Source organism: Lathamus discolor, chromosome 1, assembly GCF_037157495.1.
Source record: "Lathamus discolor isolate bLatDis1 chromosome 1, bLatDis1.hap1, whole genome shotgun sequence".
In the NCBI taxonomy this organism is placed as follows: domain Eukaryota; kingdom Metazoa; phylum Chordata; class Aves; order Psittaciformes; family Psittacidae; genus Lathamus; species Lathamus discolor.
Genome location: NC_088884.1, coordinates 148883450 through 148904679, shown reverse-complemented (window position 1 = coordinate 148904679; position 21230 = coordinate 148883450). Strand labels below are relative to the sequence as shown.

Here is a 21230-nt window from a genome sequence, read left to right as displayed (position 1 = left end):
TGTTTCCATCTTCCTCTCCACAAACAGACTCTTATGGTAGAAAAAGATTCATGGAGTTAATTGCCCAGTAAAAATCTCTTATTTCCCAAGAAAATATAATCTTACAAAACCCTCAACTCATTAAGGATTTGCTGTTGATTATGCTTTTGTAGAGTGACTATTTCTCCAACATGAAATAAAATCTTTTAGAAAAATGTTAACATATCAGATTCTATGTTACTGTTGCACTTGTGAATGTAGAATCCATTTCCCACTCTCTAAAAGCAGATGGGGATTGGGCCGGACCCATATGTTTTAAAAGTTAACGCAAAAGACTCAGATTTAAAAAGCAGGTGTTTTTTAAACATACACAAAAGCATGGTAGTAAAATATGTCATGAAAAATTGTAAAATTTCTTTTTATCTATAATATAGAATTCTTTTTTCTCTTGCTGCTGCCCCCCATTCTTCACACAGCTCATATACCACATAATCCCTGACACAACCGTAAAGGGAAAATCATTCTACTATTTCATCCATAAAATCTGCTTCTTGAAGAAAACCCTGGGAAGCTCTGGAACAAGACTGACACCTAGCGTTTTTCTCTTTTACTTGTTAGATTTTTTTTTATTACTGTATTAAATTTTTTTTTCTTAGCCAAAAATGACGCTTCTTCTTGATGGGCCCCGCCTATTTGATGTACTGCCGTTTGATAGTATGTCATCTGTCCTTTATAACTGTCATCACTTGAGGTAATCAGACACGGGTTTTTTTTAGGGTCTAAACACATATAGACGTGAAATACCTGGAGTTCCTAGTGTCCACAGTTATCTACTTCTGTCCGCAGTTTTGAATGCTGTCTGTAGCCCTCTAATTAATATACAACCCGGTAGTTAATATATGCTCAGGATGTTTTCCCCTGACTCACACTATCTTTCGTAACCCATAACATATCTCTGGAATTTGAGTTTACTTATCTTTCCTGATTTTAATGAGTTATAGAATTTATTACTATTCTCAAGCTTAAGGATTTCTGGGAAAACATTAGGTTCACAACAAATCCTTGAAAAATTGGGGAAAATTTCCACCAGTGAAAGATTCAGTCTGGAAGGAACACAGATATGCATTCCCAAAAGTTGGTTATCCCTAATAGCTATCTTTTCCCTCACAGCTGATACAAATCACAATGTTTCAATAAGAAGCACTCTGCAAGTTGGATTCAGCTTAGGTAGTTCACCCAGGTAACTAAGCAACTAGTTACTTAACTGGTTATGTAGTGAACTTAACCCCTGCTGTTTCCTAAATCTTTAAAACAGGCAAAAGTGAACTTTAAAATAGGCAAACACACCTCACTCTAGATAGCGTAGCTGAGCATTTTTTTGTCTCGCTGGATGACCCTTCTCCAAAGGGCCTTTATTACTTTTAGACACAGGCTGAGCTTTTTTTCGTTCATAACCGCAATTACTTGGGTGTAAGGTTCCCGTTTACAAAATACAACTACGTTTATTTTTCCAGAAGATCCCGTCCGGAGAGAATCTGGGGAGAGTGGCTAACGGCAGCACGATAGTTTGTCAGCCTTATTCAGCTATTTTGCATTGACATACGTTCTAGGAATCCTATCACCAGATGCTTTTCCACAGCCTCAGCGTGGCTGATACAGAGCCTGCTTTAAAACAGTCGCCGCTCGGGCTGCGAGCGCGCCCCGAGAGGCGAAGGCGACATCACCTCACCTCAGCGCAGCGCCCCCCTGCGCCCTCCTCCCACTCCCCGCGGGAACATGGCGGCACGGCTCTCCCCGACTAACGGCCGGTAGTCACCACCCAGCCCTGCCCCGCCTCCAGCGCTCAGACACGAGCACGCGCTTCTCCCCCCGCGCTCTCCCTCTGATCCTCTCGCGAGAGCTGGAGCGGTACTCGCGACCGGTTTGAAGGCGGTGGCGCGGGCGTTGCGGCCGTTGCTGGTGCGCGCGTGGTGGGTGGCGCGGGACGGGCTCCGGCGGCGGCCCTGCGGCTGGAGAGGGAAGAGAGGGGCGGCCTGGCCTGGCCCGGCCGCTGAGCAGGAGCCTTGGTTAGCCGTTAAGAACGGCCTCTCTGCCGTGCGGGAGCAGCAGCTTTCCGCCTCCCCGGGGCGGCTCCGCGCTAAGGGATCTCGGAGCACGGGAGTCGTTCTGTGACCGTCCCCCTTCTCTACAGCCATGAGAGCAAAAAAGAAGCTGCAGATCAAAGAAGCCTTTCAGCTAGCCCAAAAGCCTCACCAGAACCGCGCGAAGCTTGTTCTGGCTTTGAAGAGTACCTATGATCAGGTAGGCTTGCTCTCGGGCCGGGGTCCCGCCGCGGTGAGGGCAGAGCGAGGGCGCTCAGCAGCTGCCCTGCCTTTGCCTCAGGGGGCCTCCCGAGCTACAAAACCTTAACGAGCCACACGCTATAAACTGTTGTACACAGTTACCTGCTGCGAGCATGGTGTAAGAACAGCTCACGGCAGGTATTGATGATGTCGCTGGAAGGTGGTTGGATACCCTAGAAGTAGGGGTGGCACAGGTTAATAATGGATGCGGGTGTTGATCGCCGTTCTGAAACCCGTCAGCAAGCAAATGTGCACTGCAGAATGAAGCCCAGTGGGCAGGACATACACTCGCTGTAGAATTAAAGCTAAATATCCAAAGAAGAGTGCACAACAGTGGGTGTGCTCTAACGGCTTTAAACATTTAAATGGAAGCTGTCAATTTTTCTGTGGTACTGTTTCTGAAAGATGAACCGGGTAGTTATCCTTTGCGGTGGCTTAGTTTTCTTATTTTATTTTATTTTCAGTTGGGCGATAAGGAAGATTTTCATGAAAAATTCATTCACTTCCTGAAGTATGCTATGATAATCTACAGACGGGAACCTGCAGTGGAACAAGTGATCGATTTTGTGGCTAGATTTGTTACTTCATTTTGTCAAATGGAGAAAGAGGATGGTAGTGAGGCGGGAGAAGAGGATAATTTGCTTCTGACTTGTGTGTTTAACTTTCTGCTTGAGGTACAGTAACACATTATTAAATATTTAACGCAACAAATAGAAAGCTCATGTGGTGAGGAAAACTTGCTGGTGCTATACCTGCACACTACAACTTAAAAGTGAAAGTAAGGCAAAGCTAGTGTTTTACAAGTAGCCTCGCACCCCCAAGCACACACACGCACATCCTGCAACAATTGGATTTGAAAAGTCAGGCCCGTGAGAAAATATGAACTGTTCTTTTATTCGTCTGTTAGTTATGTCATTATAGGCTCTACTATAGGTGCACTTACATGTGTGAATTGTGGAACTGTTTTGGAAATTAATTAACACTGTTTCTTCAAATGATTTTGGGAGGTTGTGAGTGCTCCATCCCTGGCAGTGTTCAAGGCCAGGTTGGATGAAGCTTTGGGTGGCATGGTTTAGTGTGAGGTGTCCCTGCCTATGGCAGGGGGGTTGGAACTAGATGATCTTGAGGTCCTTTCCAACCCTAACTATTCTATGATTCTATGATTCTAAGTAAAAGTATTGCACGATCTTTCATACAAGTATGGTTGGCATATGTATTGTTTGTTTCTGCTTATTGCAAGTCTTACATAGAAAGATCAACAGTTCAAATAACATGAAAACACAAGTATCATTCAATTTTCTTAAATTATTTATCAGGCCAAAATCACTAGCCATTGTTGCCATTGGTTTTTTTTTTTTTTTTTGTCCTAAGATTTTATGGAGACAGTGATAAGTTAGCTAATGTAGCCTATACTGGGTTTCATACATGTTTCTTCTTTTGTGAAGGTGTTGCTAACTATGTAAAGTGCCCCTGATTTAGGTGATAGCCCATAGTTGTTTTCCGGTTCTGTGACTTTTTAATGTTATTAAAAATTAACTTAAATGGGAAAAGCTTTTGAAATAGAGGTGCATGTTTTATGTACTGTATACAGTGTCAGCTACTTACATGTGCATGTCAGTAGCCTTAAGTTAGAAATGAGAAAATTGTGATTACAAGAATACTTTTTTCTTTTTTTTTTTTTTCTTTTCTCCAAGTCTCACAATGCGGACAGTCATGCAGTTCGGTTTCGAACATGTCAGCTTGTTAATAAGATTTTGGGAAGCATGCCAGAGAATGCCCAAATTGATGATGACTTATATGATAAAATTAATGAAGCTATGCTGGTTAGACTTAATGATAAATTTTCAAATGTGAGAATTCAAGCTGTTTTGGCCCTGTCGAGACTTCAAGATCCTAAGGATGAAAACTGCCCTGTTGTTAATAGTAAGTAGAATTGTTTATTTTCCTCTTTTTAAACAGATTTGTTGATTTTTCATTAGTTTGAAACATTTTTTAAACTTTTTTTTTTAAGCATTGAGTAATGTTAGAGGGTGCTCTTCTAATAATTCATAAACTGTGGAGCTCTCTGCTAGAGGAGGTTGTAGATGCAAGAATTATGTTTGTTCAAGGGGAAAAGACAGAACTTCTTGATGACAGATCCACTGGGATTAAATGACAGACAAATGATACTGTGTTCAGCCTATTCTGTGAACTGAATATAGCTGGGGGATGATAAGAGTAATGAAGTGTTGCGAATTGGGGTGGAGATATGACACTTGCTTGCCCAGTTCTTATCTTCTAAGCACCCTTTTGTAGTATTAATTGATTGAATTTGCACAAAAACACTTAGAGGGGTAGAGATGATAATGGAAAAAATAATTTTGTCCCACATTATGCCTTCTGCGCCAGGAGAAGCAAGCTGGTTATTGACATTGCTGAACTATCATTTTTGCATGTCCCCAGCTCCCGCGCAGTCTCATCTTATTCATGGATCACTTTAAGAGATCATCACCTTTGGAACCCAGGGTTCTTGATGCTGGTTTTATGCCTTTTTAGGTTTCTTTGTATATGGTGTGATTCTTAACTTAGCCTCTACTTCATTGCCTCAATTAGATGTAGGTTTGTACCACACAGCTGTTATGTAAATTGTGTCTGATTGAACTTTACATACCCTCTTTTTGCAAAGATTTAGTTGTTTATTGCTGTTAAGGTACCTTCTTTGAAATTATATTTTCTAAGTGTTTGCTTGTAAGTTGCTTGTACAAGAGCATGTAAATTTCATAGTTAATCATAATCTCACAAAGCAAGAAGGTAAATTCAAGTAATATCTGATTAATTTTTTGTTGTTGCTTTTAATTTGAAGAAGGATCAAGAATATAGCAAAGAGCATTAGGTGGGAGATTTGCTGTTTGAATTTTGGTAGGCTTAATGGAGATTGCAGGTTTCCATTTATAGGAGAATTTGAGAATCCGTCTCAAAGGTAACAAGGATGTATAGCCAGTGAGTAAAGGTGCTAAGGAATCAACATTTGGAAGGTATGTGGGTTTTTTTTTTTCCCCACTTAATGACAAAATTGTCATTTATAAGCAGGATCTAGAGCAGCAAATTTTGGAGTTATTAACTGTAGAACCTAATTATGATTACAATATTATTTTTGTAGTTGAGTTTCTTTTGATATCATTGCACAAGCATGCAGTTGCCATAAATCTTAGGACTGTGACCCTAACTGTTCCTTGAATTCATATGAGCTGTGCAGGGGAGGGGTTAATAATGGCTGTGGGTTTTTTGTTTTTTTCTATAATGTTTCAAACTAATGAAACATTATTATGACTCTTTTACCTTCAGTTTACAGCACATTGCTTGAAAATGATTCAAATTCAGAAGTGAGGCGTGCAGTGCTCTCCTGTATTGCTCCATCGGCAAGGACTTTGCCAAAAATTGTGAGCCGCACTATGGATGTAAAAGAAGCTGTCAGGAAGCTAGCGTATGAGGTAAATTGAATCACTTGACATTCATTTCAAAGACTGACTTAAGAAAAGGTCTTTAAATCATTTTGTTATCTTTCACTGCTTAAACTCTAAGAACTGCTAAAGTATTTTCACTTACTAGAATTTTGAGGGGAGTGATTTTTTTATTTCACACCCCCCCCCCCCCCCCCCAAGTTCTCAAGTTAAAATCTCTGAACCCGACCACAGAACTTGCCTTGATAGAAGTTACTGTTATGGAAGTACTTGGCTCTTCAGGATCAGACAACACAGCTCGTATACATAATTTATAATTTTTGCTGTTTTCTAGCTATACATTTTATGTTTGTGAAGCAAATTTTCTTTTCTGTTATTTCATAATCAATAATTAAGTAAAGTTGGGATCACAGCAAAGCTAGTGTAAAAAAAAAAAAGCATATTTTTGGTATTCCAATTTTGAGAAGCATCAATCTTTACATCTAGAGGTAAGGTCAAGAAGGTATACTGCCACATATATTTCTAGTGCAGGCATCTTAGGCAAGCTCTTCAAACAAATTATTCCACCTTTTTGCACAGAACCATCTTCTGCTCCTTCTTAAATTCTGTTTTTTTAACTGAATCTCTGTATTACTGGGCTTTAAGTACATACTTCAGGCATTTCGTTGCAGATATTCATTGCTCTTGGAGGTTTAAAGGAGATAATGGTTTTCATATCCAGGTGTCGCATTCAATTAGTGCTGTCCAGCTTCTGAGCTGGTTGTTAACTTTATTCTTGATTTTATTTTATGTTTTCTTCCATGCACAATAAACTGCTCATTAATGTATTGGTGCAGTGCTGATGGTATCAATATTACAGGCTTTTATTGACTTTCCGTGCATGGATAAAACATAGTTAATGAATTCAGTCATTATCATTTGTAAAATGCATTTTAATTTTTTTTTTTCTTTTTTTTTAAGGTTTTGGCAGAAAAAGTTCATATGAGAGCTTTGACAATAGCACAGAGAGTAAAATTGTTGCAACAAGGACTTAATGACAGATCTGGTAAGAGATCATCTTTTTCAACATTTTAATACAGATATTTGAGAGAATACTTTCTGATATTTTGGGGATAATTTATATGGAAGCTGTGGTAGCAATAATGAAGAGCTCAGAGGGAGTCATGAAGTACAAGGAAATGTTTAAGCACAAGATATTCTGCCTGCTACTTTGGTTTTCTAGTCCCCTTGTAGTGTATAAACCAGAAAAGGATTTCACTTTCAAAAAACTTGAAAGCCACTGAGCTTTGAAGTAGGATGAAATGCTATTAAAATTAAAAAGCAACAATGCAATTAAACACAGTAGTAGAAACATGTAGTTATTTAATTCAAAGTATTTTGAAACATGTTTCATTACAGATATTTTTGTAACTAATACATGCATTAAAGAACTGAAATGTGAACATTAATATCAGTTTGATAATTGTTTGAAAATGTTTCTTGTGTGCTTTCAGAGAGAGATCTTCTAAGCTGGTTATTTTTTCATTTGACTAGCTTTAATGTTTTCTTGCTGTCTTTTTGACTGACCTTCATTCATTTCATCATGCAGCAGCTTTATTCTTTTTGATGTCTTCTGTGCTGTATCACTTTATATAAAAAGCCATTCAGAATGTACCTGTAATTGCGTGTGTTGTTGCCAAAAGATCAAAAGGTCACATGCATCCAAGTGAGACAGTTCTGGTCTCCCTGATAGAGCATGGCTTTTATTTGCAACAATAGCAATTATATACATGAATTTCCCAATAAAAGCTGCCTGTTTTACTAAGTGCTACTGTGTTATTTACATACATTGTTTGGAAAATCTGTACTAAGGCCTGTTGAATTTTACTCTTGAGAATTTTCCTTACTTAGTGATGGGATGCTTGTTAACTGTGAGAAATAGGACCTATGTGGATATTCACTTTGAGAACAAAAGTACTGTGTTCACTGGTAACTGCAGTTCTTAAAGGTGTGTCATGTATGCATATGTTTTGATTGATCTACCTTTCTTTTTGGCTACTGAGGACTTGCTCTTTTTCTTGACACGTAGAATCACAAGGGAAAGTATCTGCCAGAGTATGTAATATCACTGATTTTGATATCCCATGCTCTTTGTTGAGCAAAAAGTTTGTTCCAAATGGGCTGCATTTGTATATAAGTCCACTAGTATTCCCTCATTTTGATCTGTTTTGCAAATTCTATAGTCTTGAGCATGTTTATCTTTACCAAAATTGCTTATCTGAGTAACTCCCAAGCTAACAAGTGAGGAATCTGTCTGTTCAAGGTTGCTAGGTTAAAATTTTTATGCTTTTCTATATTGGCTTCAGAGCAAGGGCTTGTAATTAAACAAGACCTAGAAGACATAATCCAGATTCTGCTTACTTCTGCTTTTCAGGGTGTGTTCAGCTGTCAGTTTTCCACTCTTGCTTTCTTTCATTCTACTACATTCTAGTAGTTTACGCTTCTCAATTTCTTGGAGAGGTTTCTCATTCTTAGGACCTTAATTTAGCTCTTTCAAGGCCTTTCTACAGATCTTTTTGAATTCCTGACTACATATAAGTGCTGGTTTTATTACCAGAAGTTACGTGTAAGAGGATAGGTGAAAGTTGTCAGTGTGGGTGTGTGGACTTTGTTTCCCTTGCATTGGATATTGTTTCCTAAAAAGTCCTAAAAACATACATGTATCACTCCTTAGTTACTATGTTTTTACTTCCTCAAGACTATCAGCCTTTCTACTTCCCCGGTTAAATCTGTGTGTATGTATTTATGATGTATGTGTTCTAGATGTTCACATAAATATTTTTTTTTCCTTGATTAACTAGTACTCTGCTGATCCAAAACCTATTTGTTCATTGTGGCAATGGGGAAGAGGGGCTTTTTATGTAAATTTCATAATCCAGTGGAATAACTGAATTAACACAAGAATTCCATGTAGCAGTTCAGGCTAAAGGTCTGTACAGTAGTATCCTGCCCCTGAAAGTGGCCAGTTCTAAATGCCTGAAATGTATATAATCATGCTTCCCCAGATATTTCCTTCATCTGCAAGAGTTCATGGTCTGTAGATATTTTGGGTTGAGGTGCGCCAACTTCTTTCTTTGTCAAGGGGTCTTTTTTGTTTAGGTTTTTTTGTTGGTGGTTTGTTTGTTTGTTGTTGTTTTTTTTAACTTTTGGGTGTAGGGAACTATGTTGCTCAAAAATGTAGTAGTGCCCTATAGGTGGCTCTTGTTTAATTGTTGTTGGGGGGGGGGGTTTGTTAGTTTGTTTTTTTTTTTTTTTCTTCTTTCTTCTTACAATGATTTTAAGTTCAACAGTACAAAAAATTTTTTCCATAAAGCCTTCCACAGAAAAAGTATTTATGAAAGTATGTTGGAAATTTGATATTGTTTTGTCCTTTAACATTTTAAACTCCTGTATTATTAGATGCTGTTAAGGAGGTAATAAAGAAGAAGCTACTTCAAGCCTGGTTACAAATGACTGAGGGGGATGTTTTGGAATTCCTTCATCGACTGGATGTGGAAAACTGCCCAGAAGTAGCCACCCCAGTACTAAATGCTATGTTTTCATTATCTCCACTTACTAACTTTGTTCATAACTGTAAAAACCTTGACAGCAGGTATGCAGATCAGATTTCATTTCTAGAAACTGAATGCTTTGTATAAGAATATTAAAGATTATATCTAAATGGGGAGCAGGGTAACTTTTACCTGTGATAAAAGACTAGTGTAAGCCATGATGTCCCCTTGATGTTTGTGTTTTAAGTGTTTTGAATATCCTTTTGTATTTCTGTTGTTTTTTTTTTTTTTTGGGGGGGGGGGTGGGGGGTGGTTTTGGTGGTTTATTTTTGTTGAGGTTTTTTTGTTTTGTTTTTTATTAAAAAAGATCTGTGTTCAGCAGCTGAAAATAACTGTGCCAGATAAGCAAAGGAAAAAGTGAAAAATATCTCTGACTTCTTGTTTCCTGGACACTCCAAAAATCACACGTTTAGAATTTAAGAGGAGGCAGTAAATTAATCAACTAAACAAGCTTTTTGAGTAACAACTTAGTCTAATTTATTTTATCTCCTGTACAGTCTGTACAGCTTACAATAAAGGCAATGCTTCAGTTTACCCCACAACTGTGATTTCCTCTTTTTAACCTGTGCTACCTAAAAGCTCCCTGTCTTCCTTCCCTCCTCAGTAATGCTTCTGATCTTTGTCACACATTTCCTAGTCCTCTTTGGCTTCCCTCTATCTTTTCTGTTGAGCTAGAGACAGCATGGTGTGGGGCTGGTTTGATTATCCACAAACTGTTTGGAGAATCAATCAGAATGGAATTACTGACTTGTATTTCAGCCTTCTTTTGGAGGTATTTTACTCATATTAACAGAGCTTACCAGAAGTTGGTATCTTAGAAGCTTCTTGGCCACTGTTAATGTTTTATAGAATTTGACTAAGTGAATTTATAAGATATGAAAAAGATGATGTGATGAATATTAAGGTCTGTAAAACTGAAGGGAATAAGAAAAGAAGAAATTAAAAGTTGTAGAAAATTGCTCAAGAAGGCAAAAAGTGCGAGAAGAAATGTCTGGAGTTAATTGAGGCAACCAGAGTGGAATGATTATTAATAGTGGTAGGTGTCTAATCTCAGGTGATAAACTTAAATGACAAATGTCACTGGAAGAATGATAACAAAATCTCATTCTGTATTTTGGGGGAAAAATATGTAATGTTATCATGTGAAGTGTCTTGCATTCTAGTGGTAGCTTATGCCAGATGTTTAGAAATCAGTTGATGCTACACACATTACACTCCAAAGCTATTGCTGTAGACCTGACTGGCTTCAAAAAGCATCAGTAATGTCTTAGAGCCTCTGGAAATGTGCCAGAATCTTAAGAGGTTGAGAGGAAAAATTTATCTAGTTATGGACTTGTCAGTCTGACTTTGATCCTGCACAAAATGGGGGTTCCATTCTGAAAGTCTGGGCTAACTGAGATTAGCAGTAGATCTATTAGACTAATGACACTGAGAAGTGAGTGAAATCATTCAACTTGTAATAAGGTTATTTGATTTATGGAGAATATTAGGCTCGTTCTTGTATGATGTTTCTGACTAGAGCTTGATGCACTATCAGTATGAGAAATCAGACTTCAAATGCCTAAGTATTTATGTTTGTTAAATTTACTTTTAAATTAAGACATGCCAGATTAATGGGAACACATGAAATGGTCAGTTTTCTTCTATGTGTTATTGATCTTTTTTCTTTTTTTTTTCTTCTGATGGACCTGAAAGGAAACCAAAATTGTTATTGATGGTTTGCAGATAAAACGGGATTCAAGGAGTGCAAGTACCACTGACAGTGATATTCTTTTTTGGTTAGCGGCAGAATTAATGAACAACTTAATATTCTGGTCCTGAAGCAAAGATTGTATGCCTTGCTTGGCATAGAAAAGACTATGATTATAAAAAGGAGTTAGGGTCCTAGGGCTGGTAAACAGAGGATGAGCACACAGAAATACTGAGAAGCAGTTCTATTATCTTTTGCTTTTAACATGCTATGATTGCTGTTGGAATTATGGGAATTATAATATTATAATCATAATATTATTGCTACTTGAGATATGGGAAGATACGGTATTAATAACGGAACAAAAAATCCATAAGCAGAAGCTGAAAAATAATTTAATGCAGTTATTGCATTTCTGCACATTAATAGAGTTCAGTTTTCCAGACTTGTACAGTGATAACAGTATTGCAGAGAGTTAAGGTACTTGAGTGGTTGCATTAAGAGGTCTGAAGAGCTGAGCAGAATCTTTCTGCAAAGTGGCATGAACAGCCTTGATTTACAATACTGAGAAATGCAATGTAGTAAGAGGCTTGGGGAGCTCCATGTCCTTGCTCAAGACAGAGGAAGCTATTTTTGTCAGTCTTTAAGTATTTCTACAGGGAATACCTTTGACAGGATTTCAATTTAATCTTGTGAAATAATCTATTTCTCTGCATGTGTTGTCTTTGATCTTATTTTATTTATCTCTCTGCATTTTATTTTTTTACTTTCGTTTAGAAAACTGATTCCACTGGAAGACTTAACAGCTGAGAATGTAGTATATTGGAGATGTCTTTGTGAATATTTAAAATCAAAAGGTGAAGAAGGTGAAGTTTTACTAGAACAGATGTTGCCAGAACCAGCTATATATGCAGATTATTTATTAAGGTACACTGCATTTACAAATAAATCTCTCGCCACTAAAATAGATTTTTTTTTCTTAAAGTAGAGAATATTTTATGCAACTATTCACATTTTCCTCCAAAGCCAAAGATGTGCTTGAACAGTGATTTTTTTTTTTTTTTTTATTGTTGGTTTTTTTTTTGTTTGTTTTGTTTGTCTGGTTTATAGGTTTTTTGTTTTTTTTTGTAGACTTTAAAAAAAGATTTTTGGAAGGATTTACTTCTATTAAAGAAAAACTGTAAAATGCAAACTTATAACATGAAAACAATTTTTGGAATGTCTTTTTGCAAGATGGACTGATAGATCAATACCATCTAATCCTTTGCCGTTTAAGTTAACACAATACTTGATCTCTAACAGACAGCTATCCTTTGTCTATCTGTTATTATATAAGTTACTGTGTGCTTGCAAAAAGCTTGCAGGAAGAGGTTTTTAGAGCTTGGAGAAACTGATACTTTTTCATTGTTGCAATTTGTGAAAATAAAGTAAAACTTGGCTGCTGTCCTCAAGATAAGTGTTTCTGAAACTGAAAGTTCCTTCTATCTCCTGCTTGTGCTTCCCCAAATTTTATGTTTAAAGGCTGCTAAATGAGTCAATTACAGACCAATTACAGAACAATCTGGGGGGGATGTTTTCTTAAGTCAAACTTTTAATAAAAGTGAAAGAAATTTTTTATTTTTTTTTGTCTCTGTGGGATTCTTTAGTCTTAACATAAAATCTGAACAGAATTTATATTTGTGAGCATGGAGACTGCTGAGAGTTCTTAACTGAGGTATTGTACTTGCAAAATGTAAAGTGTTGCTTCCTGAAACATTTATAAATCAGACCTGCTAAAAAATGCATTGTTTTGATAGATGTTTCAATTTAACATATACATATTCTTTTCTCAGTTCAGTGGCTGTAGTATATATACCAGTAGTACTTCTAGTAGTCATTGCTGCTTTTCAATGTAGAAGGTGCTAGCATGTTTCATAAAAGTTTAATAACTGAAGCATCTGTGCTTCCCTAATTTTGAAATGTGGATCCATTCTGGTATGTGTAAATTTATTCATTCATAATTAATTTAAAATTCCATGAAACATTTGCTCTCAAAAACAAAAAAAAAGGTTTTATTTTTTTCCATCCAGTCTTATTCAAAATACTTTCAGTTATCTTTCCCTTCAGCAACAGGCTGAGTTAAGATGAATTAGGTTTGCTAGTACTTCTTTGTAGTATCAACTGTTAAACTCTTTATGGTGCCGGCAGTTGTTTTGGGTAAGATTTGCAATTGTACCATTGAAGTCTTTATTTGTACTGTGAGACTATTGTTTAGCAGGAGCAAGAAGCTGCAGGCCATCAATACAAAAGAAAAGGTGCAGGATTGTGAGCTTCATTTAGATATTTCACTTATCTGGTGCAGGTAACACTGTTAAATGAGCAGAAACAGCTGCCTACTTTGTAATTTCAGCTGTCCTGAAATAGCAGCTACATGCAAAATTTTGTCCTCATTTTGAAGAAATTTCAAAAATCTCTTAAAAATTTAATAAGCTGTTGGTGGAAAGTATCTGCAAAGCTGTGGTAGAAGGAAACATCTTTTTCATAGCTTGTACAGTACCAGTACAGCTTGTACCTGGTATGTTTAACTCCAGGTTTTCTGGAGAATGCTGTCATTGATGGATATAAGTTTGATAAAGGAAAAATGGCTCTAGAAAAATAACAAAATGTAACCAAGTGATTATACTTCCCATGCTATGTGTCTGAGTATCTGACAACAGATTGCTCTGTGCTGGCATACTTGATCATACAAAACATTTAAAATTCACTGCACACTTGGATGATTTTCTTGTATTTATTCTTGTAGGCACTATCATGTTCCTGAGCATGTAGAAGAGTACATAGTACCTACATATGCAGAAAAATACTAGCTGTATATATTAAGAAAGGTACATGTATACAGTTAGTCCTAAGACACTGCCTTTATGCAGGGATACAGAACTTGAAATCGCATGTACAAGCATAACTTGTCATTTTCTTACCATTTTGCATTTTCAAAAAAATGTCTTTTTTAAATAAAGTGCAGTATTTTTAAACTACATTATTTGGGATAAAGAAATTTCTGGAACTATTAATCTATAAAAAGGAGAACACAAACATTGATTTTTAAGGTTTGTAACTAAGATAACCACTTGTTTATACAGGACAAGAATGTGGTGTCTGTTTTTTGTTGTTTGTTTGCTTGTTTTTTCCTTTTAACTTTGCAACAGTGATTCAGAATGTAATTATATCTTCTATTTGGATCCAGCTACCTTCAAAATATGCCAGTTCTTACTGAAGAACAAAGAGAAGACTTTGCTTGTTTTGAAAACCTGATGACAAAAGAATTTATAGGCCAGCAACTGATTCTTATCATGGGCTGCATGGATACCACAGAAGAGGGAGGAAGGTAAATATAAGATCTGTGTTATTAGGTTTATGGCACTCATGCTTGTGGAGATGTATAGAGTCTCTGTTGGAAAAATGACCTGATCAGACAGACAAAATCTAGTTCCTATGATGGCTAAAAATAAAAGGCACAGTCTCTGTAATGGAATTGTTCCCAAAAGTGTGCCAAATATTGTCTGCTTGCTTTTATGGGAAAATGAGTTTTTAATGCGGATACAACATTGCTTGGGGAGAACAAATTGTTGTTTTCATAATCTTGAGACTATGAAGTTACAGGACTGTTCATTTGGAATATAGTATATAAAAAACAAAAAGAGATCAATGGATTACTTCTGAACAGATGACTTGCAGTAAGTAGCCAGCATTTTCCTTATGTTTTTAAGCCCAGTCTACTAAGGCCTAAAAAGTTACAGATGTTTTAAATGAGAAGCTAAATTGGACTGTGCTGAGTCATTCCTATAATTTGAACAGCCTTTTGATGTGAAGTAATAAGAGAGAATAACTTTGGAAGTTCATACCATCACAGGCACTTCATGAAAAATGGCAGTTATGATAGGACAAACACAACAATGATTTAATACTCTCAGTGGAACACATTGTATGTGTGCCAGACTGGCAGGAGAGTTGAATTTGTAATTTCCTTTTTTTTTAGTTTCCAGCCAGATAATTTCTATAAAAACATTCCACAATACAGATAGTCTGATTCTTTTCTGCTGGTATGACCATTCATTGGACATTAGTGACACCTGATCAAAAAATTCAGCATTTTCTAATCAAGAGAAGTCAGGTAAAATCAGGAAAAAAATGAACATTGCTAAGTTAGAAAATATATTCAGCAGTTAATATAGCTATAGAGAAGTTTCTTTTGTAAGATATTTCATCACAGCAACTCAAAGTGGGTAAAAATATTCTTACATTTTCAGTTTTCTTGAATAAACAGTTTTTGTTTACTCTTTCATGCAGAAGGCATCTGTTGGTTACTTTACAAAAGATCCTCATTCTACCTGTGATTTCAACAGCCCTTATATCTCCACTTACGGAAAGATTACTCAGTATTGTTAACGATGATGACAGAAGGATTCAAATTGTAAGTAATTTTAAAGGCTCAGTGTTTTCTAGGCTTTGCCTCCCTTGTATATCAAATAGCCTTTATGAATGGGGTGTTGTAACAGAAATATCAGGAGTTAAAATATTTTTAGTTTGGGAAAACATTTAGGTGGTGGTGTTGCTATATCTCCTCCCCCCCCCCCTTTTTTTTTTAATAGTTGCGTTTGGTGGTTGTCTAAAGATCTTTATCATTAGATAATTGGCTGGTTTTGTAAATGTAATCCTCAATTTAATAAAGTATTTCACTTTAACAGCCTCTTTCAGAATCCTTGGTTGTATTAAATCCAAGCATTAAACATTTGAGGTGAGGGTAATGTACATTTCCAGATTTCAAATTTCTCTTACCTCCTTTTAGCTAAGTATTAAAACCTGTATAAGAAAAATATTTTAGTAAAAGTGAAGTCTTTATATACAGCCTAATTATTTAAACATGACTTCTGAAAAATAGACCCTCAGTTTTGCCGAAATATTTTAAATGAAGACGGGACTGAAAGACGGAGATCACTTTTGGAAAATCTTAATTCAGTGAGAGAACCAAGGATATAGGTTTGTTACATGACTGCAATGGCAGAACTGTAGTAATCTGAGCATTATAGTACAATAGTAATAGTAAATGTGCACATTTCTATTATTCTAGTGAAATACACTGGTTCAATATGTTCCATTAGTTTGGTACAGCTTGAGAAAAAGTTACACTGTGGTGTTCTGATACAAGATAAATTAAGACTATTCTGTTTCATTCAGCTTTCCTCATGTTTCATCTCATTTTTCATTTATGTAATGGGTCTGACTTTAAAGAAAACCCCTAACCAACTGCAAAGCTCTCAGCCTAGTTAGGCTTCTAGTTCTATACATGTATTAGGCTTGAATTTAATTTGCTTGTGAAGCCTCTTACACTACATGGGATGGTTTATAGACCTTTAAATGATAGTGTTCTTAGTTGTGTTTTGATTGACATAGTAACAGGTGAAAAACCTTACGCTTTTTACCAGTAATTCTTTCTAAAGCGTGTGTTCAGATCTAGAGGAGATGGGTGCCTGTGAACTGTTGGCATAGAAACTGCTTAACTTATTCATGGATATACAGTTTTCTATTTTCTTGCTTACCTTAGTTAAAAGGTGGAAAACCCTGCACTTTTATGGTTAGACTATGTATTGTCAAATTGAGGATTTACTTGCAGTGAAATGGGTGTTAAGGGAAACTGCACAGATGTTTAATACTTTTTCAGAAGGATGGTATTTTAAATTTGGAAAAGCTAAAAGGTTAGTAGCTGACATCTGAGATTAAATTAATGGCACTAATATGCTGTTTGTAACAATAGATAGCAGAAATTATATCAGAAGTTTGTGAGCCGATTGTTACAGCTGAGCAGCCTGACGCTACTGAAATAAGAAAGCGGGAGCTCAAGGTAAGCAGATTGTAGCTAATGAGAATGTATTTTTTTAAACCATAATCCATCTTGTAAGACTTTTATGTAGTAGTGTATTATTGGCTAATACCACAAAGATTACAGTATTACATTACTTTTCTTTTTACTTTGTATTTCAGCTGGCTGAAATAAAAGTGAAACTTTTTGAGGCAAAAGCAGCTTTGGAAGAATGCATTACTCTGCAGGATTTCAATAAAGCATCAGTGTTAAAAGAGAAAATAATCGAGTTGGAACACATTAAAAAGGATCTGATAAAAGAAGTAGAGCAACCCGAAATTAAAGAAATGCATGTGGAGAAGGTCTCTTCCCTTCCTGTATTACAAAGTGCTGGTTATGTTTTGATGTTTATTACTTGTTTTAAAAGCAAGTGTAGTTTGGCCTTGTATCATTTACATTTTTTAATTTAAAAATGAACACATATGGTATTAGTATTCTCTTCCTGCATGTATCAGAAGCTGATGGTATGCTTTAGCAAAAGAATGAATTGCATTTCAACTGCTCTTTTGTCCTTGAGTAACTAAAGGATTCCTAAATGGCCTGGTTTTTATTGCTTTAAACTAACTTAAAACATGAGCTTGAATCTCTTTTCATCATAGCTTATAGAAAGATTTTTATTAATATTCTTGCACAAAAAATGTGTAGTGGGTAAGGAAATACTTGTTTGGGTAGGGAAAAATTATGATTAGTGTCCCCATTCTCCATATCACAGTCACCATTTTTATTAACAATGTGTTTTTCTTTTCCCTGGCTCACAAAAAGGATGATCCTGAAACACTGTTGAAGTGCCTGACGTTGTGTTACGAGCTTCTGAAGGTCATATCCTTTTCTAAAGGAATTGGTCCAACCATTAATGAAATAATCAAATCTCTGGTATGTAGGAATAAATACTGTTTATGTTATAATAAAACCAGGTAGATCATAGCTGACCCTTAGGTGCTGGCAGGATGGCTTGTGATTATTTCACAATCACTTTGCTGTATCTGTAGTGCTCTGTTTGGTGCTTTTTAAGCCTTCCCAGAACCTAGTGTCTCAGAGGTGCTCTCTTGAGCTCCTATGCCAGATCTGGTTGTGGCAGAGGGACACTAAAATAAATCAAGAATATGGTAAGTATTTAACTTATGTATGACGGTGTTTGACAGTGCTGAGTTGCACCGTGCCAAGTGTGGTGCTAAGCCATCTCCTTACCACAGTTGCTGGTATTTTAGTTACTTGGATTTTTTTTATCAGCCGAAGTTATCTATGATTTTATTTTCTTGTTTTTAATCTAGTCAAAATCTTTTCATCTAAGAGAGACTGGAACTCATAGACTTTTTTTTTTCCCATCCCTTCCATGTACAAGGAAAGATGTTTGGGTGAATTTCCCCCCAGTTTCCTCTGTTTATTAGCACCTTTGAAGAGCAAAATTACTTCTGTATTGAAAAGTCAGGCAGTGGCATTATAAGCCTCTTATAGTCAACAAGATATACTTCCTAGTTTTCATGGTGAAGAAAATGGATTTTAAGAACACCTCTGAATGTTAGAGATTTTTAACTGTACTGAGTGTGCAAACAAAATGAGAAAAGTAATATGCCATTGTATGAATGGTGCATCCCCATCTGAATACTCTGTGCAATTCTATCTAGAACTGGAAGTGGTCAAGAGAAGGGCAGCAAGAAAAAGTATGGACTGGCTTCTGTATGAAGAGTGACTAAATAAGTTACCTATTTGTAACCTAGAGAAGAGCAGGCAGGGTCTGAGAGAGGGTAGAAATCATAAGATGTGAGTGTTATTGGAGAAAGTAAGGATTTGCCGATTTCCCCCCCCCCCCCCCCCCATAAAGCTAGCAACTAGCCAGCTCAAAACAAATGAAATGAGTTGATTCTTCACATAGTATGTAATCTGTGGAATTTCAAGAAAAATAAATATTATAGAATGATTAGGTAGCTAGGAATCACAGAATCACATAATGGTCTCCCAGCTCTGGTATCCCTCAGCTGCAAGTCACTGGGACCTTAACAAGAATTCTTGGGAAATATTTACTTAGTCTGTTATGTAATGCTTTATAGGAATTTGGGTTTGATCTTTTCTGCTAACGAGACAGTGGGCCAGCTGACCTGACTCTGCGGGCATTCTTAGAATTCAAACTGCAAACAAAATTGCAATGCCAATTTGGATTACCTTAAATGAAATGTAACCATACTTGATCTATTTCAGATGTATAGAAGTATTCTTAGAAATCCTAACTAGTGCTGATGACACAGAAACCCCCAGAAACCTTTTATTTTTTTATTAGGTCTGTTCTTAATTTTTCACATTTGTTGTTTATTCCACTTTTTTCCTCTCCAAGATTGTGCTTTCTTATTGTTTGTGCTAGATTTTCACATATTACATTGGGGATTTGGGATATCTTATTTCTTGCTGTTTAAACTTGAACTCTTTAGTAAATGCAGAAATATAAAGCGATGCCATTGTAGCATTCACCCTACATTTAGCATGGCTTTTCTTTCTCATGGATTTTTACTGTTGTCTTCTCAAAGCTATTCCATATACATGTGTCCTGGGTTCAGCAGCAGCAGTCATTTTTCTCCTTCTTAGTAGGTGGTACAGTGCTGTGTTTTCAACTTCAGTCTGAGAACAGCGCTGATAACGCCAATGTTCATAGTTGTTACTAGGTAATGTTTACTCCAATCAAGGACTTTTCAGTCTCATGCTCTGCCAGTGAGGAGGGGCACGGGAAGCCAGGAGGAAGCAGAGACAGGACACCTGACCCAAATTAGCCAAAGGGATATTCCATACCACAGCATACCATGCCCAGTATATAAACTGGGGGGAGTTACCCAGAAGGCCCAGATAGTTGCTTGGGTTGGGCTGGGTATCAGTCAGTGGGTGGTGAGCAATTGTGTTCTCTCCCCTTCTTATTTTTGTTATTATTATTATCGGTGGTAAGAATAGTGGTTTTGTCTTATACCTTAGTTACGGGACTGCCATTATTTTATTGCTGATTTCAAACACCATACTTAATCTGCTTCTAGTTACAGCTAGATAAACACGAGTAGTTACCACTTTCCTATCCTGTATCAAATGGATTTTTGTTTTCAGGGTAAGCACATCTTAGTAGTCAGTTTTTTAATTTTGATTTATGTATTTTAACTATAAAGTCTATTATTGTTTCCAGATACTTCCTGGCATAACTAATGTCTATCCAGCTGTGAGAAATATGGCAGTTCTGTGTTTGGGGTGCTGTGCCCTTCAGAAGAAAGAGTTTGCTCGACAACAGCTTGCCTTGCTGTTACAGGTAAAAGATCTGATGGGAAGTGGAAAAATGGTCTGTGCAACTTAGTAAATAAAACTAGTCTTGTACCTATAATGAGCTGTTCTGCATAGCTATGTTATTTGAGAATCAGTATTACTGATTTCCTAAAGATCTGAGTCTGGAGAATGTGGTTTCCTGATGTCTAACACTATTTAAGCTAACATTGTCTCTTGGTTGGTAGCATGCTGTTCCTTTGTAAGGTCACTTCTTATCTTAAAAGTTTGTAGGAATCCTTCATAAGGATCACTTTCTCTTCTGGATCTGGGTGAAGTCATTCATATATTTATGTTATTACAACAAGAATACTACAGCTTGTCTTTTCTGTAAGCCTTCCTGCCTTGGGAAACCAGAATAAAAATGTGACTGATTGTTTTCACATTCCTGTTGATACTTACCTGTCATCTTGGGTGTCAGATTTTAATTTCTGGATTATTAATTTTGTATGTATTAAGAAAGAGTTGTTAATTAGAGGAAAAAGCAGTATTACAAACCAGCAAAAGATAGCATGGCCAAATGTCTATGGATATGGAATGTTCTGAATACCGTAGTACCTCCATCTCACCACCTTTGTGGTAAATGTTCTGATGCTGAGCTGATTATACTAAAGGCAACACTATTGTTAACTTTTCAGACCCTGGCTTTAAGAGAAGTGTAGGTGGCAATCATGCTTTGAGTGTGTTGCATTTTCAAGAGAACTGACAGCAGACATTGAGATGATACGTTCAGCTCAGACAAGATCATAAAGCTGTCAGTAACCATAATAGGAGAACTTTGGTTTTCTAAAAATTTTGTGTACGCTATTGTTATTAATTTGCCTTTGAGTATGTCTCATCAAAAATCACTTTGGGGAGCATTTCAGTTGTTTTAGCAACTTTAGACTTAAGAAATTAATATTTGTAGGTATTAAACCCCATATTCTTTCTGCAGGCTGCCATTAACAGCAGGGTGTTGGGCTAAACAGATCAAGGATCTCAACGCTAACCCATGATGTATGGTTT

The 21230-nt window shown here is 36.6% G+C and overlaps 1 protein-coding gene across 1 annotated transcript in view; it reads left to right on the top strand.

The window, feature by feature from the left end:
- The first annotated feature begins 1796 nt into the window (after positions 1-1796).
- The window catches only part of NCAPG (non-SMC condensin I complex subunit G), a 28655-nt gene continuing 9221 nt past the window's right edge, over positions 1797-21230 (top strand). The window contains exons 1-13 of the mRNA XM_065699965.1: positions 1797-2280; positions 2786-2995; positions 4016-4244; positions 5646-5791; positions 6722-6806; positions 9200-9392; positions 11819-11968; positions 14265-14405; positions 15368-15491; positions 16833-16919; positions 17060-17239; positions 17700-17810; positions 20095-20214. Of these exons, the coding sequence (XP_065556037.1) occupies positions 2173-2280; positions 2786-2995; positions 4016-4244; positions 5646-5791; positions 6722-6806; positions 9200-9392; positions 11819-11968; positions 14265-14405; positions 15368-15491; positions 16833-16919; positions 17060-17239; positions 17700-17810; positions 20095-20214 (1884 nt within the window). The 5' untranslated portion in view covers positions 1797-2172. The remainder of the gene's footprint in view (positions 2281-2785; positions 2996-4015; positions 4245-5645; positions 5792-6721; positions 6807-9199; positions 9393-11818; positions 11969-14264; positions 14406-15367; positions 15492-16832; positions 16920-17059; positions 17240-17699; positions 17811-20094; positions 20215-21230) is intronic.